This window comes from Macaca mulatta, chromosome 15 (assembly GCF_049350105.2).
Source record: "Macaca mulatta isolate MMU2019108-1 chromosome 15, T2T-MMU8v2.0, whole genome shotgun sequence".
In the NCBI taxonomy this organism is placed as follows: Eukaryota; Metazoa; Chordata; class Mammalia; order Primates; family Cercopithecidae; genus Macaca; species Macaca mulatta.
The window spans coordinates 114,800,240-114,819,298 of record NC_133420.1 but is presented as its reverse complement, the minus strand read 5'-3'; the positions used below and the strand labels follow the sequence as shown (position 1 = coordinate 114,819,298).

The 19,059-nt window shown below is 38.4% G+C and overlaps 1 protein-coding gene across 2 annotated transcripts in view; it reads left to right on the top strand.

Moving 5' to 3' along the window:
• Nucleotides 1-19,059, top strand: part of KIF27 (kinesin family member 27) — an 87,048-nt gene that overhangs the window by 41,925 nt on the left and 26,064 nt on the right. For both annotated transcript variants that reach the window (XM_015118008.3, XM_077966279.1), the window contains exons 10-13: nt 67-272; nt 3,460-3,657; nt 13,399-13,512; nt 16,142-16,318. In XM_015118008.3, the coding sequence (XP_014973494.3) occupies nt 67-272; nt 3,460-3,657; nt 13,399-13,512; nt 16,142-16,318 (695 nt within the window). The remainder of the gene's footprint in view (nt 1-66; nt 273-3,459; nt 3,658-13,398; nt 13,513-16,141; nt 16,319-19,059) is intronic.

Below are 19,059 nucleotides of genomic sequence, written 5' to 3'. Positions count from 1 at the left end.
TATGTTTTTGATGTTTAACTTCTTTTTACATAATTTATACTAATAATTATTATTATTATGGTTAAGGTAACGATGCCAAGTCTGTAAGCAAGCAGTATTCTTTGAAAGTAACAAAGCTAGAGCATGACGCAGAACAGGCAAAAGTCGAACTAACTGAAACACAAAAGCAGCTACAGGAGCTGGAAAACAAAGATCTTTCTGATGTTGCAATGAAGGTAAAATTACAGAAAGAGTTCCGTAAAAAGATGGATGCTGCAAAGCTGAGAGTTCAGGTAATTTAAAAAATGTAATTGAGAAAACTTATTTAAGCTTTCTTGCTTCTGAGGGTTCTTATACTGAGTTGGGAAAGAAGTGGGATTCAGTTTATACCAGCAAGAGAAACTGGGTGTCAACTTTTCTAGTGTGCTGGTCGATTTACATATTTTATAATCTGGGTAGTATATTTCTTCATTCAAGAAGTATATTCTTTCAATCTTCATATCAAAAAACCACATGGTAAGAAATAAAGATAACCACAAAATAGTGTTTTTTTCCTGAAGGACAAAGGATTAAATAATGGTTAAATAATACAAATAAAACAGCTGGTACATATATGACACTTTGTAGACACTCAACAATTGAGAACTATTTCGAGATATGGTTTTCTGAAACCATAACTGATTGGCTTAAGAAGGCTTAATAACTTTGTGTACTGTGACTCATCCTTAACTTCCTAATGCCTGGTTTTAGCTTTAACTTTAGAAATAGCTACAGTTAAACATTCTATTCTGTGAGAAATATTCCATCACATAGAGATTTTGTGTGAAGAAGCCATTTCCAGGTGCTTTGGAGATAGTCACAGTGCTTTGTTAGTCTGATCATAATGAACTTTCTAGGATGCCTCCTCTATTTCTTTACCTCTCATGATCTACTGCTTTCGTGTTATATTTATATTTTTCCATTATAGGTAGAGTTGTAATTAATCTATTCACAGCATTATTATTATTGCTGAACTATGCCACAGTTATTTGCTTTCAACAAAATAGGTGTTTACAATATACCTCTGGTGTGCCTGGTATATTGTAATATACCGGGATATTCTCATGTGACAGGCCAGAAAAGTCCCTCCTGGGGTTTCTAATGCCACCTCAAACATCTGGATATTTCCACTAAAAGTTGTTACCTAAATAGCTTCTCAAGTCAACATCAAGTTAAAATAATATGACTTGAATGTTTGAACTGCTTAAAGGAGGACATACGGTGGTTATCTATGTCACACCTTCCATTTTCCTTCAGAATAGTTATTTCTACTTTGGAATTCACCTTTCCATGCTTTGCTTCCGGCTGTATATCCTTTTCTGCTAAGAGTACTGATAAGGAAAGGAAATGAAAGGTGTAGAACTTTACCTCAAAAGAAACATCTGATACAGCAGAGGACAGAAACAAGACATAGTTTTAGAAATTTTGTACCTTTGACATATCCATGCACTACTCATGGGGATAAGGAGGATACATACCAAATGGTTTATATGCATTATTTAATCCTTTGAAGTGGGCATTTTTAGTCATTTTACAAATGTGGAAACAAAGGTTTAGAAAGGCAAAATAACTCAGTCAGAGTCCCATAGTGGTGATGACAATACCAGTTTTCAGTACTCTTAACATATCATACTGGCATATATCTCAGCCCACTGCAACTGCCTCCTCCCAGACTCAAATGATCCTCTTGCCTCAGGCTCTCAAATAGCTGGGACTACAGGTGTCCACCACCATGCCCGCAACTTTTTTTATTTTTAGTAGAGACGGGTTTCACCACGTTGGCCAGGCTAGTCTCAAACTCCTGACCTCAAGTGATCTGCCTGTCTCGGCCTCCAAAAGTGCTGGGCTTACAGGTGTGAGTCACCGCACCCAGCCATATCATGCTGTTTTAAAATATTGAAATACTAATATTTTTATTGGTATAAAAAAGTTGTTTCAATTTTTAAAACAACATTTTTAAATTAAGGACTTCAAAAACCTGTGTTTTTAATGGCTTTAGGTATATGTAGAGCATTACGTGCTGCATTAATAGTTTAATGCTGACAGATGCACTTTTGAGCAACTATGGAATAAGTGCAAAAGACAATGGCAACAGTATCTCACTCTTAAGACTTTCAGGATTTACACTGATATTTTTATTATTATGTGAAAAAGACACTAAAATGCTGGTATTATAATTTTTGCTGCAGTATTGTAATTACTGTCAATTGTAAGTGGCAAAGCCAGTGTCCAGATTTAGGTACTGGAAACGGCAAAGGCCTGTGGCCTCCAAGCCAGTGGTACCCAAAGTAGTTCATCTGCAGATTGTTCTTCTTCTGCGATGAGATAAATGTCAATCATTGCACAGCTTTCTTGATCAAAAAAGTCTTGCATGAAAACATCAATCGAATCTAATAGTATGCTGAGGGGTGCAAATTGACAACAATGTGAACTAGCACTGGTCAACAGATCACATTTTGAGTAGCACTGCTCTAAGCAGCAATGCCTCTTGGATACTTAGTTTAATTAAAACAAAACTTGCCTATGCTAACACTTTATTGCCAAGATAAAGGAAATAATTTAATTGTGGTTTGCATAATTTATGAATGACATCCCTTTACCTTTTTTATACCACCTAATTGGTACTTAGTGCAATGCTAATCACATAATACAAGTCTAATATATGTTTGGTCAGGACTAAATTGTAACACAAGTAGTTTATATTAGTGGTGTGAGCACTTTGAAAGTCTAATCTATCTATACGTAATTTTAGTTAGATGAGAAGGAATTTAAGATAAATGTTAAAATAGTAATTATAATGGTTGGTCACTCTCAGGGAAGATATTATCAGCTCTGATCATCCTAACTCAGGGATTAACGATTTAGGCTATAGCTGTAGCTATAAAAATAACAGCACAGTGGAATGCTAGGCAGCCACCCAGAACAAATCTATATGAAAAGATCCCTGAGATAAGTAGGAAAAAAGGGAGACAGTAGTCTATATAGAATATATATGAAGCTATTTGCATGCATATGCATACTTTTTTCCTGGAAGAATATTTAACAAATTGGTAATTTTGCATTGGGAAGCAGGACAGGTAGATTAGGGGTGTATAAGAGTGACTCTTTTAAAATATAAATTCAGTTTTATAATGTTTTAACTATTTTTTAAATTAAAATACTTATTAATAAAAAGCAAATCATCTGTTTCATTTTGTTTGTTGTCCACATCAGGAAGTCTCATCATTCTTTATACTTTTACATATGTGATGAAAATTATGATGGTTTCCCTAATTGCAAAAATGGAAATGTATGAGAGTAAGCGGTTGTTTGTGAACCTGTCAAAAATAAATGAAAATCTAGGGAAAATTTCTTCCTTTACCATCAAATGAAAAGATTAAATTTAGTTGAGGAATGTGAGAGATTCAGTTTTTCATTTTGAAATATTCCATATGATCTCAGGTCTTACAGAAGAAGCAACAAGATAGTAAGAAACTGGCATCACTGTCAATCCAAAATGAGAAACGCGCTAATGAACTAGAGCAGAGTGTAGATCACATGAAGTATCAAAAGATACAGCTACAAAGAAAACTTCGAGAAGAAAATGAAAAAAGGAAGCAACTGGATGCAGTAATTAAGCGGGACCAGCAAAAAATCAAAGTAATATTGTCATACATTCCTGCTAAGTATAATATGAAATGTTAAACGACTCAGAGCTAACGAAACCATGGTCTTCATTCAGTTGGCTTGTGAAGTATCTACCCTTGACCTGTTCTTTACTGCTGTCCTTATTCACTTTAAAGCTTTGTTCAGCTACATAGTAAAACCTATTTATTGAATTCTGAGTACTGTCTTGAAGGCTTTGACTTCACAAAAGAAGGTACAATGGTAATTTCTCTTAGTAGGATCTTAACTTTAATTGAAGCTGTCAAAAACATACATTTATAAAGCCAACTTTCTAAATAATACCTACCATTTGAATAGGATTTTCTGTTTTCAAAGTGCTTTGACATGCATTGTCTATGTGGCTACATAGAAAAAGTACCAGGTAAAGTGGTACCATTTCATTCACAGTGAGCAGAAAAATGATCAGATCTGTATGCACAGCAGTTTTAGAATAGATTGGGCTGGGGAGGAACTTAAGTGGTGTCAGCCTAGGCTCTTGGACCAGGCTATCATGGGTTCAAATCCTAGCTCACTCAGTAGCTCGCTCAGTTGCTGGCTGAGAGATTTATTGAGAAAGTAAATTTTCTCAAATTTCTCAAAAATTTTACCCTCTCTGTTTATTCTTATCTAAAATGGCCTTAATCCTACTTGTCCCACAGGGCTTTTTTGAAAAAGATGATGATGATCATAGTAACAGACACTTATCTAGCACTATGTGCCAGGCTCTGTTCCGTTGAAATGTTAAGCTGAACCCAGGGCGTGGGACATAATTGGAGATTTCCTAGATATTTTAAAAATTAAGGTTTTATTTTTTTTAGAGCAGTTTTAGGTTCACAGCAAAATTGAAAGGAAGGTACAGAGATACGCCACATACTCCCTGTCCCTGCACATGTTTAGCCTCTCCCATTATCAGTATGCCCCAGATTTCCTAGATTTTCAACAATGGATATAACCTATTTTCCAACCTTAAAAAAAAATCATAGAATTCAGCAATGGAAGGGACCTTAAAGAACATTTAAACCAAGTTACTCATTATTTATTATTAATTTTTAAGTTGTGGTAAAATATATATAACATAAATTTTACCGCTTTAACTTTTTTTTTTTCTTTTTTTTGAGATGGAGTTTCACTCTTGTTGCCCAGGCTGAAGTGCAATTGTGTGATCTTGGCTCAACGCAACCTCTGCCTCCCAGGTTCAAGTGATTCTCCTGCCTCAGTCTCCTGAGTAGTTGGGATTACAGGCGTGCGCCACCATGCCCGGCTAATTTTGTATTTTTAGTAGAGACGGGGTTTCTCTACCAGTTCAGGCTGGTCTTGAACTCCCGACCTCAGGTGATTTGCCCGCCTCAGCCTCCCAAAGTGCTGGGATTACAGGCGTGAGCCACCATGCCAGGCCCATTTTAACTATTTTTAAGTGTATAATTCAGTGGCATTAATTACATTCACAATCTTGTGCAACCATCCCCACTATTTATTTCCAAAACATTTTCTTCACCCTAGACAGATACTCTGTAACTATTATGGAATAGCAGCTCCTCATTTTCCCCTTCCCCCAGCCCCTGGTAATCTCTAATCTACTTTCTCTATGAATTTGCTTATTCTAGATACTTCATATAAGTAGAATTATATAATATTTTACCTTCTGTGTCAGGCTCATTTCCCTTAGATAATATTTTCAAGGTTTGTCTACATTGCAGCATGTACAAGAACTTCATTCCCTTTTGTTGCCAAATAATATTCCATTGTATGGATATGCTACAGTTTCTTTATCAATTCTTCCATCAGTGGACACTTGAGTTGTTTCTACCATTTGGTTATTGTGAATAATGTTGCAACGAACACTGGCATACAAGTAAGTCTCTGTTTTCAATTCCTTTGGGTATGTACCTAGGAGTATGTACCTAGGAGTAGAATTTCTGGGTTATATGGTAAATCTGTGCTTAGCTTTTTGAGAAACCACTGTTCTCCAAAGCAGCAGCACCATTTTACATTTCCACCAGCAATGTGTGAATGTTCTAATTTCTCTACACTTTTGTCAGCACCTGTTTTCTTTCTTTTTATTATAGTCATCCAAGTAGGTATGAAGTTGTATCTCATTGTGGTTTTGGTTTGCATTTCCCTAATGACTAATGATGTTGAGCATCTTTTCGTGTGCTTATTGGCTGTTCATATATCTTCTTTGGAGAAATGTCTGTTCAAGTTCTTTGTCCACATTTTAATTTGGTTCTTTGTCTTTGTTGTTGAGTTGTATGAGTTCTTTATATATTCTTGACATTAAATCCTATCAGATACATGATTTCCAAATATTTTTTCCTATTCTGTAGGTTTTCTTTATACTTTGATAATATCCTTTGATATGCAAAAATTTTTAGTTTCGTTGAAGTCCGATTTATCTATTTTTTTTCTTTCGTTGCCTGTGCTTTTTGGTGTCATGTCTAAAAATCCATTGCCTAAATCCAAGGTCAAGAAGATTTACCCCTATGTTTTCTGCTAAGAGTTTTATGGTTTTTGCTTTTATATTTAGGTCATTGGTCCATTTGGGGTCAGTTTTTGTATATGGTGTGAAGTAGTGGTCCAGATTTATTCTTTTGCATGTGGAACTCCAGTTGTACCAGTACCATCTGTTGAAGAGACTGTTCTTTCCTCCACTGAATGGATTTGGCACCCTTATCAAAAATCATTTGGAGGGGGAAATAGAGAAATGGGGAGATGTTGGTCAAGTGGTGCAAAGTTGCAGTTGTGTAGAATAAATAAATCTAGAGAGTTAATGTGCAGCATGATGACTACTGTATACTGGAAATTTGCTAAGAGAGTGGATTTCAGGTACTCTTACCACACACACACACACACACACACACACACACACACACACACAAATGCTAACTATATGAACAGATAAATATGTTAGCTTGACTAATCATTTCACTATGTATATCAAAATATCATGTTGTATACCTTACATATGTACAGTTTTGTTTTTTTGAGACAGGGTCTCTGTCACCCAGGCTGAAGTGCAGTGGCATGATCATAGCCCACTGCAGCCTCCAATTCCTGGGCTCAAGTGATCCCCCTGCCTTAGCCTCCTAAGCAGTTGGGACTACAGATGTGCACCACCACACCTGGCTAATTTTTTTTTTTCTACTTTTTGTAGAGAGTGTCTTGCTGTATTTCCCAGGCTGGTCTTGAACTCCTGGCTTCAAGTGATCCTCCGGTCTTGGCCTCTCAAAGTGTTGGGATTACAGGCCTGAGCCACCATGCTTGGCCCCAATTTTTATTAAAAAAAAAAAAAAAAAATCAACTGGCCATAGATGTATGGTTACTAGACTCTCATTTCTATTCCATAGGTCTATATGTCTATCCTCATGCTAGTATCACACTATTTTGATTACTGTAGCTTTGTATTAAGTCTTGAAATCGGGAAGTAAGTCCTTCCACCTTGCTCTTCTTTTTCAAGATTATTTTGGCTATTTAGGGCCCCTACAATTTTCCATGTGAATTTGAGGATGGGCTTTTCCATTTCTGCAAAAAAGACCATTGGAATTTTGATAGAGATTGTTGAATCTCTAGATTGCACTGAGTAGTACTGACATCTTGACAATATTAAATTTTCTTATCCACAAGCATGGGAAGTCTTTCCATTTTTTAGGTCTTCATTAATTTCTTTCAGCAATGTCTTCTAATTTTTAGTGTACTAGTAGTATTTTACCTCTTTACTTAAACTTGTTCCTAGATGCTCTTTTAGATGCTATTATAAATGGAATTGCTTTTTAAATTTCCTTGACACTGTGAGACAACCCAGTGAAGAGTATGAGTTTAATTACAGCCATGGAAAAGTATTCTATACTCACCTAGGATGGAGTATAGAAGTTAAGGGGGCAAAAATCAGAGCCATGAGGAACTCCCATATTTAAAAGAACTGGTAATAATGAAGTTCATAATAATGGTAATAATAATAATTATAGCAGTAGTTAACATTTATTGAGATTTATATTCAAGCAATACTGTGCTAAGCATGTATGTGTCATCTTTTATCCTTTTTTCTTATTTTCAACTTTTTTTTTCTTCTGGATTTGTCTTTAAATATCTTAGTTTTTTTCATCCTAAAATTATCCTCCTTCAACCTTTTTCCCTTCCCTTTCTTACCTCCCCTTTGTAAGCAAACTTCTTGGAAAAGTTGACTGCATTTCTTTCTGTTACTTCTGCTTTCATTCATTCTCTTATCCTCTCCAGATGGCTTCTGGCTCTATCACCCACTTCACAGCTCTTGAGAAGTTGACTAGTGCTCTCTCTGTCACTAAAGTCCTTATCTTAATACTGTGCATCCAGCACAGTTCAGCACTCCTTCCATCTTGTAGTATTTTCCCCTTGCCTTTGTGACATTATACTTTCCTCGTTTTTTCCTCTCTTTCTGATTGTTTGTTCTCCGTCTTGGCTAGCTCATCCCACTCTACCAGTCCTTTTAAATATGGGAGTTCCTCATGGTTCTGGTCTCTGCCCTCTTCTATACTCTATCCTAGGTGAGTATAGGATACTTTTCCATAGCTGCAATTAAACTGAAGGTTTCCAAATTTAATGCTTAATCCCAAGTCTGTTATTTGAGCTCCAGCCTCTTCCCTAGGTTGTCTTATAGATGAATTCATGATCTTCCTTACTTACCTTTCCATGATTCCCCACTCCCTGCTCCCTTCATGGGTGAAAAAATGTAGTTCTCCAATGTGCCTTACATGATACATCAGTTGGGTGAGCTAGAAATTGAGGCATCATCATTGGCTCTTGCCTCTTTCTTATGCATATCCAATGAACCACTAAAGCCCTTCAGAGTATATCTTTAAAACACCATGAATCTGTCCAATTTTCATTTCTGCTGCCAACAACTTAGTCTGTTTTGTTTTAGCTCTTCTTCCAATGTGAAGATCAGGCGCACCTGTTTGGTGTTGTGGTCTTTGAGTTTTAACTCCTCATCTCTCATAGGCCATGGCTTAAACCAGCAAGACACAGCACTCTGTAAATCCATGCTTAGGGAAAAGAAGACACTCTCTTCTTCAAAGAGTAGAAGTCTGCTGAAGTGCAACTCTGCTTGTAACTCAAACTGTTTACCTTCTTATCTAGGGCACTTTTTTTTTTTTTTTTTTTTTTTTTTTGAGACAAGGTCTTGCTCTGTCATCGGGCTTGAGTGCAGTGATGTGATCACAGCTCACTGCAGCCTTGGCCTCCTGGGCTCAAGCAATTCTCCCCTCAGCCTCCCAAGTAGCTAGGACTGCAGGCACATGCCAGCGTACCTCACAAATTTTTTAACTTTTTGTAGAGATGAGGTCTTACTATGTTGCCCAGGCTGATCTCGAACTCCTAGGCTCAAGAGGTCCTTATGCCTCAGCCTCCCAAAATGCTGGGATTACAGGCACAAGCCACCACACCTTGCCACCTAGGGCACTTTTATTCCATCTTGCCAGATCTCTAATTCTAGTGAAATGACCCATTTATGGGGGATAGCAGGTATTCCAGAAAAAGGAACAGACTTTCCCAAAGATATGTTGTTGATGTATCCTCTACTTAATGCAAAAACAGAAAACCTGCTTACAGTCCTAAAGAATATTTGTCGTCTGCTTGGAGCTAACTTTCTGACACTCCTGTCTGTCTCTTTCTACTTGACTAAAGCATTTCTAAAGAATAGTACAACTTTTGCGTAGGTTCTCTTCAGAGCAGCAGTTCTTAACTGAGGTCCATGGATAGGCTTTGAAGAAAAGATATGAGAACTCCTGAAATTGTGGGTGGTGGTGTGATTTTAAGCTTTTTAACCACCCATTTCCTCATCTATAAAATGGATTTTATAATAGCCCCTATATCATAAGATTGTTGTGAGGGCTAAATGGGATAACTAAATAGATATAAAAAGCCTAGCACAGTGCCTGGTACACAGTTATTTTAATATGTATAACAAAGATTACAATATAAGAAAAAAGGCATTGTCTGGAGCAACATGTGGAAGAGGGAATTAGAACTACTGCAGTATTTTTTTTTTGAGATGGAGGCTCTCTCTGTCGCCCAGGTTGGAGTGCAGTGGTGAGGTCTCGTCTCACTGCAAGCTCCACCTCCCAGGTTCACACCATTCTCCTGCCTCAGCCGCCTGAGTAGCTGGGACTACAGGCACCCGCCACCACGCCTGGCTAATTTTTTTTGTCTTTTTAGTAGACACGGTGTTTCACTGTGTTAGCCAGGATGGTCTCAATCTCCTGACCTCGTGATCCACCCACCTCAACCTCCCAAAGTGCTGGGATTACAGGTTCAGTATACTTTTAAAGTGTATGTGGACAAACAAATAGTAGAGAGTCAACTCCAAGTATAAGGTCTCTTTATTTAAGGTAGCTTTATTTCATCATCCTGAAATTTCTAGGACTATGACAGGGCTAAATTATAGCTATGAACTAGAGCTAGGGAAGTATCAAGAACTATGGGTGGTAAAAAAAAAAAATAGGGTCTAAATTCACTCATAACCCAGATGGGTGTAACATTTTTCTTTATTTAGTCTATAGCACCTGTCTTCTTTGTGAGTGCCCCTCTCTTCTTCTATCCATGTCATGATTATTGCTGGAAATATGGTGGAAACTAATCAGATGTTCTCTCTGTTCAAACCTTGTTCTAAAAATGTAAACACTTCCTTTAAATAATTCTCAGGTCTCTTGAATAAGAATGCTTAGTCTCTTAGCCTCCTGTTCCCTAGGCTTCTCTCCCTAAGATGGCATCCAGTGTATGTTGTGGTTGGGTGTATAGCTTTCTTTTATCCTATGCCTTGGAGTTGAGGATTGTGAGCCGCTGGAAATTGTTCTCCCTTGTCCACCTTACCCTGTCTAATCTGCTGGCCCCTGATGATGAAACCCCTGGCTGGTATAACTCACAGTTTGGTCTTGCTTCTGGTTTAGAGCATGGGGGTGCTTTCCCTTCATCTCATCTCCCACTAGCATTATTAGCCCCTACTGAGGCTACTAGGCATTCTGTCTAGCTTGCTAGCCCAGTGGCCTGTCCTTATACCTAGTTTGGGAGCCAGTTCCCCATAATGAGTACCTACATTAGCTCTCAACTCAGGATCCATGCCACATGAGACCAAGGAGTCCAATTAGGGTCTCTTTCCTAATTGTACCTCTCTGCTCTTTCAGCAAGGCTGGGCAGTTGTATATGGGTGTGGGGCTTCTGCACTGCAGTCTGCATTTTCTCTCCTGAATAGGTTAAGGGCCCCTCTGTCCCCACTGATACCTTTACTTATCATCCCCCTTTCTGGACCAAAACTCAGAGCACAATTGGGAAACAAGTCTTTCTTACTGTCTCTTTTCTCCTTTCTGCCATTCCCAGGGCTGGAGAGCACTAGGCTTTTCTTTTTTTTTTTTTTGAGACAGAGTCTCGCTCTCTCGCCCAGGCTGGAGTGCAGTGGCACGATCTTGGCTCACTGCAAACTCCGTTTCCTGGGTTCACACCATTCTTCTGCCTCAGCCCTCCGAGTAGCTGGGACTACAGGTGCCCGCCACCACACCCAGCTAATTATTTTTATTTTTTAGTAGAGACAGGGTATCACCATGTTAGCCAGAATGGTCTCGATCTTCTGACCTCGTGATCTGCCCGCTTCGGCCTCCCAAAGTGCTGGGCTTACAGGCCTAAGCCACTGCGCCCGGCCTAGGCTTTTCTTTTACTTCCTTTCTATCAGTGCTTCTGAAATTACTTGTGGAGAAGGTATAGTTTTTATTTTGTTATAAATTTGTCACAGCCTAACACTTTTATAACATGAATTAGTAGCAAAGTGAAATTTAAAATACACAAATAAAAGTCCATTTTAAAAATTGTTAAGAGTCATCAAACATAAAATTATTTTGTCAAATTGCTATAAAAGTATCTCAGCACTTTCAATTGCATGCTTATCCATCATAGACCAGTAATAGAGAGTATGTGGACTGGCCCACTTTGACTCATGTCCTCCTTCCTGTCCTGCGAAGCTTTAGTGATGAACAACGTCATTTCTAAACCCCTGGAGGGCACCGTGAACATTGTGCCTTTTGTTTTGTTTTGTTTTGTTTTGTTTTAAGATGGAGTCTCACTCTGTCACCGAGGCTGGAGTGCAGTGATGCGATCTCAGCTCACTGTAATCTCCGCCTCTCAAGTTGAAGCGATTCTTGTGCTCAGCCTCCTGAGTAGCTCGGAATACAGGCACATGCCCAGCTAATTTTTGTATTTTTAGTAGAGACGGGGTTTCACCATGTTGGCCAGGCTGTCTTGAACTTCTAACCTCAGGTGATCAGCCTGCCTCGGCCTCCCAAACTGCTGGATTACAGGCATGAGCCACCACGCCTGGCCAACATCGCACCTCTTGACTTGACCCTTAAGATGTGGATGGAGGCTGGGCGTGGTGGCTCATGCCTGTAATCCCAGCACGTTGAGAGGTTGAGGCAGGCGGATCACCTGAGGTCAGGAGTTCAAGACCAGCTTGGCCAACGTGGTAAAACCCTATCTCTCCAAAAATAAAAAAAGAAAATACAAAAATTAGCCAGGTGTGGGGGCACACGCCTATAATACCCGCTACTCAGGAGACTGAGGCTTGAGAATTGCTTGAAACCTGGGAGACGGAGGCTGCAGTGAGCCGAGATTGTGCCATTGCATCCAGCCTGGGTGACAGAGTGAGACTTCGTCTAAAAAAAAAAGATGTGGATGGAAACTAAAGAAATTTAGAAAATACGCTTCATAAGACCATGATCTGTCTTCCAAGTCTATTCTTATATTGCAACTCCCATTTTTGAACACCAGAAATTGAACATTACTTTTTTTTTTTTGCATTTTTACTATAATAAATTTTAATATACTCACAGCAGATGGATGTCTTGGGTGGAGTAACTATGAAGGTAATGAGCTCAGAAAGGCAGAAGAGAAAAACCCACTTACAAATTTCAGAGTCTTATCCTTGTTATGCTAATGTGTAACACTCATGAAGAATGAAAAAAACACTCAGTTTTGTTAGTAAATCTTAATTTTTGCAGTTATATTTTATTGCCTCAGTAAGAGCTAACATTCCTTTCTTCTTAGATATGCTAATTACCCTGGTTTGATCACTATACATTATATGTATTGAAATAATCACTATGTACTTCACGAATATGTACAATTATTATTTGTCAATTAAAAATTAAGGCTGAGCATGGTGACTCATGCCTTTAATCCCAGAACTTCAGGAAATTGGGGCTGGAGGATCACTGGAGGCCAGGAAGATCACTGGAGACCAACCTGGGCAACACAGCAAGACCCCATCTCTAAAAAAAAAAAATTAGCTGGATGTGGTGGTGCACACCTATAGTCCTAGCTACTTGGGAGGCTGAGATAGGTGAGAGGATTACTTGAGCCCAGGAGCTTGAGCTTACAGTGAGCTATGATCACGCCATTGCACTCTAGTCTAGGTTACAGAGTGAGACGCTATCTCTAAACAAATTTTTTAAACAAAAAAATCCCCACATTATTTTCTTCTCAAATAGAGCCCCAGCTGTCATCTACTCATTTTCTCTTTCTGTGACTAAGGAAGTAAATGTTAAGAAAATGTCACTGGATGGCTTGAGCCCAGGAGTTTGAGGCTGTGATTGTGCCACTGCACTTCAGCCTGGGTGACAGAGCGAGACCTTGTTTCCAAAAAAAGAAAATAATTATCATCAACATACTTAATGGTCAGGTGTAAATGCAATAAGGTGTTTTCAATTTCTTTTTCTACAGGAATTACAATTAAAAACAGGACAGGAAGAAGGTCTAAAACCAAAAGCTGAGGATCTCGATGCATGTAACTTGAAAAGGAGAAAAGGTTCGTTTGGAAGTATAGACCAACTCCAGGTTTGTCAATTCTATTTAGTGTTTCCTCGTTTCTCTTCAATCTGATGGTTGTCTAAATAGAGGTAAACTCACACCTGTAATCCTAGCAATTTGGGACGCCAAGGTGGGTGGATCACCTGAGGTCAGGAGTTCGAGACCAGCCTGCTCAACATGGTAAAACCCCGTCTCTACTAAAAATACAAAAATTAGCCGGGCTTGGTGGCGGGTGCCTGTAATCCCAGCTACTTGGGAGGCTGAGGCAGGAGAATCGCTTGAACCCTGGAGGTGGAGGCTGCAGTGAGCCGAGACCACGCCACTGCACTCCAGCCTGGGCAACAAGAGCGAAACTCCCTCTCAACAAATAGATAGATAGATAGATGTAAAAACTGGTGGACTCTGAATAAAACCTTCAAACACTAGATGCCACCCGAATGCAAAATTTCTAGTATTTGTTTTGAAACTTTATTATTTTTATTTTCTTAAATTTTAGATTCAGGGATACATGTTCAGGTTTGTTATATGGGTATATTGTGTGATGCTAAGATTTGGGCTTCTAATAATCCTATTGCCCAAGTAGTGAAACTTTTATTATTACAAAATTATTTTCTCATCCAGAAATGTACTGTATTTTTGTTTTATCTTACTCTCAGCAGAATCAATATATTCTTATTTCAGTAGAAATGAGTTTATTTGAATGTTGTAGAATATAAACATGAAATCTGTGTTCACTGGATTGTATTTATTCCCATCTCATGAAGATGAGTATATTTCTTTTTTTTTTTTTTCTTTTTTTTTTTTTTGAGACTGAGTCTCTCTCTGTCGCTCAGGCTAGAGTGCAGTGGCGTGATCTCAGCTCACTGCAAGCTCCACCTCCTGTGTTCACACCATTCTCCTGCCTCAGCCTCCTGAGTCTGGGGACTACAGGCGCCCACCACCATGTCCGGCTAATTTTTTGTATTTTTAGTAGAGATGGGGTTTCACTGTGTTAGCCAGGATGGTCTTCATCTCCTGACCTTGTGATCCACCTGCCTTGGCCTCCCAAAGTGCTGGGATTACAGGTGTGAGCCACTGCACCCGGCCAAAGACGAGTATATTTCTAAAAATCAGAACTCTACATTCAAAGAAAGCCAAATTGTATATGTACTCTATATATTAAAAAGCCATTATTTTAGTGCCATCTTTTAAAAAGAAAGTCATAATCCACAAACTCATTTTGAAGTTCAAAGAAATTGAAATTTTAAATTTTCTGTAAGAAAAAAATACTGTATTTAAAATACCCAGAATGCAATTATCTCTACCTTTAAATTTATTCTCTCTTCATAAATTTTATATTACATTTTATTAGTGACATTTAATAGTGACATGAGTGCATTCTGACATGGGTGTGTACCCATTCCACCCAGAAATGTCATCACCAGTCGTAATTTTTTAGGTTTTTTACTTTTAAGTGGAGCTTAAAAAGAATCTCTTATTCATCTTTCAAACCCCACTCACAGTTTAAGAATGTTTGTAGAATATATTTAAGTTACTTGCTAGACTTCCTAGGATCTCCTACTGGATTATTTAAGGATATGACAAAACTAACATTTTTATAGTTGCTCTTTCTGTTCCTAATAATTGTAGAGCTACTATGACATTTTAGGCTCCAGTGTTATCTGGACATGATAGTGCTTATATCTTGGTATTATTGGAAGACTCAATAGCTATGCATCTTCTTTGCCTTGGCCATTTTGCTCTTTTTTAAATATATATTCACTGTCTCATTGTATTATAGATTTCTAGGAACCGTTTCTAGAAGGTTCATGAAGGACTAGGAAATAATACTATATTGATTTCTTTTCCTATTTATTTATTGTTTTGGTGGCAGTGCTTCATTACCGTGTCCACTTGATAGAGTTCCTTTTAAACAGTCACATTCCATCTATATTTATGTTTGTATTTGTTTCTGGGTATCCTTAATTCAAGAGAGTACTCAGATGTTTGTTTTGGAGATCTTTTCAGCAATTTTTTATTTTTGTTTTTTCTTTTTTTAAAAAGAATTATTTGAGGTTGACAAGCTACAATGCAAATTGGGTTTCCTTCCAAACTCCATCATCTGTATCTCCCACTGTGTGTATTCATTTATTCACTTCATTGATTGACTGAATCAGGCAATGATTCACTCATTCATTTAACATTTTACTGAATGCCTACTGTGGCCCAGGCAATATGCCAGCCATGTGGATAGACAGTTAAAAACTACAGCCCCTGCAGTCAATCAAGGAGCTCAAGTTGGGGAGACAGATAAGTAGAGCAACCACCAGTGTAAGTGCTGTGATGGAAATATGCACCACTACAACAGAGTAAAAGACTCCAGCATGTTCTTAATATAGGCATAGAAAATTATCAGTCCCTTATTTGTCAGGCTAAAAAATCCTAGACTGTTTAACGTATCTGGGGAGTAAATTTTAATTCTTTATAAAACAACATAGCTACATCTTGACTAGAACCACTGATGTCTTTAGGATTTCAGATGGGAACCTGAGTTACTCTGAGTGATAGTTTTTAAATGTTCATTTAAGAGATTTCAGCCAATCTGAAATTATATTGTTACCATGTAATTTTTATGGCAGAAGGAAAAACAAGTAACTTTTTTTGAATTTTAATGTAGAAATTGGATGAGCAAAAGAAATGGTTAGATGAAGAAGTAGAGAAAGTTCTGAACCAACGCCAAGAATTAGAGGAGCTGGAAGAAGACTTAAAGAAACGGGAGGCCATAGTTTCTAAGAAGGAGGCTCTATTACAGGAGAAGAGTCACCTGGAAAATAAGAAATTGAGATCTAGTCAGGTATTCTGTTTAATACACTATTTGATTCTGGTTGTAAACCACTCTACACTCCCCACTGGGATGACTATAATCAGAAAAACAGATAATAAGAAATGTGGGGAAGGAGGTGGGGAAATTGGGACCTTCATACACTGCTGTGAAATTGGAAAATGGTGTAATTGCTTTGGATAACCATCTTGTAGTTCCTCAGAAGGCTCAACTTAGACATACTATGTGACCCAGTAATCTCACTCCTAGGGATGGATGGATAGATAGATCTATTTCTATATGTATGTCTCCATGAGAAATGAAAGCATGTTTCCACACAAAAACTTGAACATGAACATTTATAGTAACATTATTCATAATAGCTAAAAACTGAAAACAACACAAATGTTCATCAAGTGATGAATGGATAAACTGATTATCTATACAATAGCATATTATTTGACAATAGAAGGGAATGAAGTACTGATATATGCTGCAACATGGATGAGCCTTGAAAACCTATGTTAAGTGAAAGAAACTAGTCACAAAAGACCACCTTTGTATAATACCATTTATATGAAGTCTCTAGAATAGGCAATTCCATTTCTGTCCAGAGACAAAAAAGTAGAATAGTAGTTACCTAGGGTTGGTGGGGGACTGGGGAGGAAATAGAATGCCTACTAATAGGTGTGGGGTTTCTTTTTTTGGGGGGGTGATGAAAATGTAAAATTGATTGTGGTGATGGTTATATAACTGTGAATATACAAAAAACCATTGAATTATATACTTTATTGTTATTTTTTGTTTTTTGAGATGGAGTCTCGCTCTGTCGCCCAGGCTAGAGTGCAGTGGCACGATCTCTGCTCACTGCAACCTCTGCCTCCCGGTTCAAGAGATTCTTCTGCCTCAGCCTCCCAAGTAGCTGGGATTGCAGACGCGTGCCACCACGCCCAGCTAATTTTTGTATTTTTAGTAGAGAGGGGTTTCACCATGTTGGTCAGGTTGGTCTCAAACTCCTGACCTTGTGATCAGCCCGTCTTGGCCTCCCAAAGTGCTGGGATTACAGGCGTGAGCCACCATGCCCAGATTTGAATTATATACTTTAAATTGGTGAATTGTATGGTATGTAGATTATATCTCATTAAAGCTATTATGTTTTTTGAAAAGCCATAAAAAGGAAAAGACAGTAGAGGAGATAACAGAGGACAAAAGATTACCAAAAAAAGAAAAGATGGAAAGCAAATAGATGAGAGCTTATTAACTTAGCAGAACAGAAGATGCTGCAGTCCAAGTACCTAGAGGGACACAAATGAGAACCAGGCCAAGATCCTACATATATGCTGTCACCATACATCTTATCAGCTTTTTAATATCTGACTCTGAAATGTGATGGGCATTTTAGGAATGCTTTAGATGTTTTCCTTTTAAAAAAAATAACAGCTTTAGAGAGATAAAATTCACATAGAACATCAAAAAGATTCAGAAATGAAGGGACCAAGATTTTCAGAAGGCAGGAGTAGCATAAAGATGAAAACAGGGCATAGTCATGAAACTATTTTTTCTCACTCTGGGACTGATTTCTTTTCCGAAGATTGAACCAGGCACTGCAAAGGTTGTGATAAGTCAAAAAACTCCAAATAGGGAATGAATGCAAGTCTGCATATGAATTGTGAAACATCTATTTCCTAATCTCTACTTGGATCCAAGAATGCTGGCCCAGATTTATACTTCCTAGCAGGAGATTAGCATATTTTCTGAAACATCTAAAAAGATATAAAAACACTTAAATTTGGAAGCTGCCAACTAAGTGGCTACACATGTATGCTATCACCACAAATCTTAGCAGCTTTTTGATACCTGAATCTGAAATATGATGGACATTTTAGGAATGCCACTATTAAAGACAGAAAACAAAACAAAAGGAAAAAATAAACTCACAGACATTAGAGATAGAGCAAGAAGCGGAAAAAACTTCACAGAAATCTTAATATCCTCAGTGTGGCAAAAGATGACTATAAAGAACTGCAAGTTATTAAAAACATGAACTCTTGGAAATTAAAAGCGTTGGAGGATAGGCAGGGTGCGGTGGCTCATGGCTGTAATCCCAGCACTTTGGGAGGCCAAGGTAGGTGGATCACTGGAGGTCAGGAGTTCGACACCAGCCTGACCAACATGGTGAAACCCTGTCTCTTCTAAAAATACAAAAATTAGCCAGGCGTGGTTGTGGGCACCTGTAATCCCAGGTACTTGGGAGGTGAGGCAGAAGAATCGCTTGAACCTGAGAGGCAGAGGTTGTAATGAGCCAAGACCGTGCCATTGCACTCCAGTCTGGGCAACAAGAGCAAAACTCCATCTCAAAAAATAGGGTCAGAGGATAAAGTTGAGGAAATATCCCCAAAAGTAAGTAAAAATACAATAGAAAGTAGGAGAGAAAAAAATTTAATTGGCAGATAAATCCAGGAAGCCCAAGATCCAAGTAATGGGAATTCCAGAAAGATACAACAGAGGAAACAGAAGAGATTATCAAAGACATCATATAAAAAATTTTCTTGGCCAGGCACGGTGGCTCACGCCTGTAATCCCAGCACTTTGGGAGGCTGAGGTGGGCAGATCACGAGGTCAGGAGATGGAGACCATCCTGGCTAACACGGTGAAACCCTGTCTCTACTAAAACTACAAAAAAATTAGCCAGGCGTGGTGGCAGGTGCCTGTAGTCCCAGCTACTCGGGAGGCTGAGGCAGGAGAATGGCGTGAATCTGGGAGGCGGAGCTTGC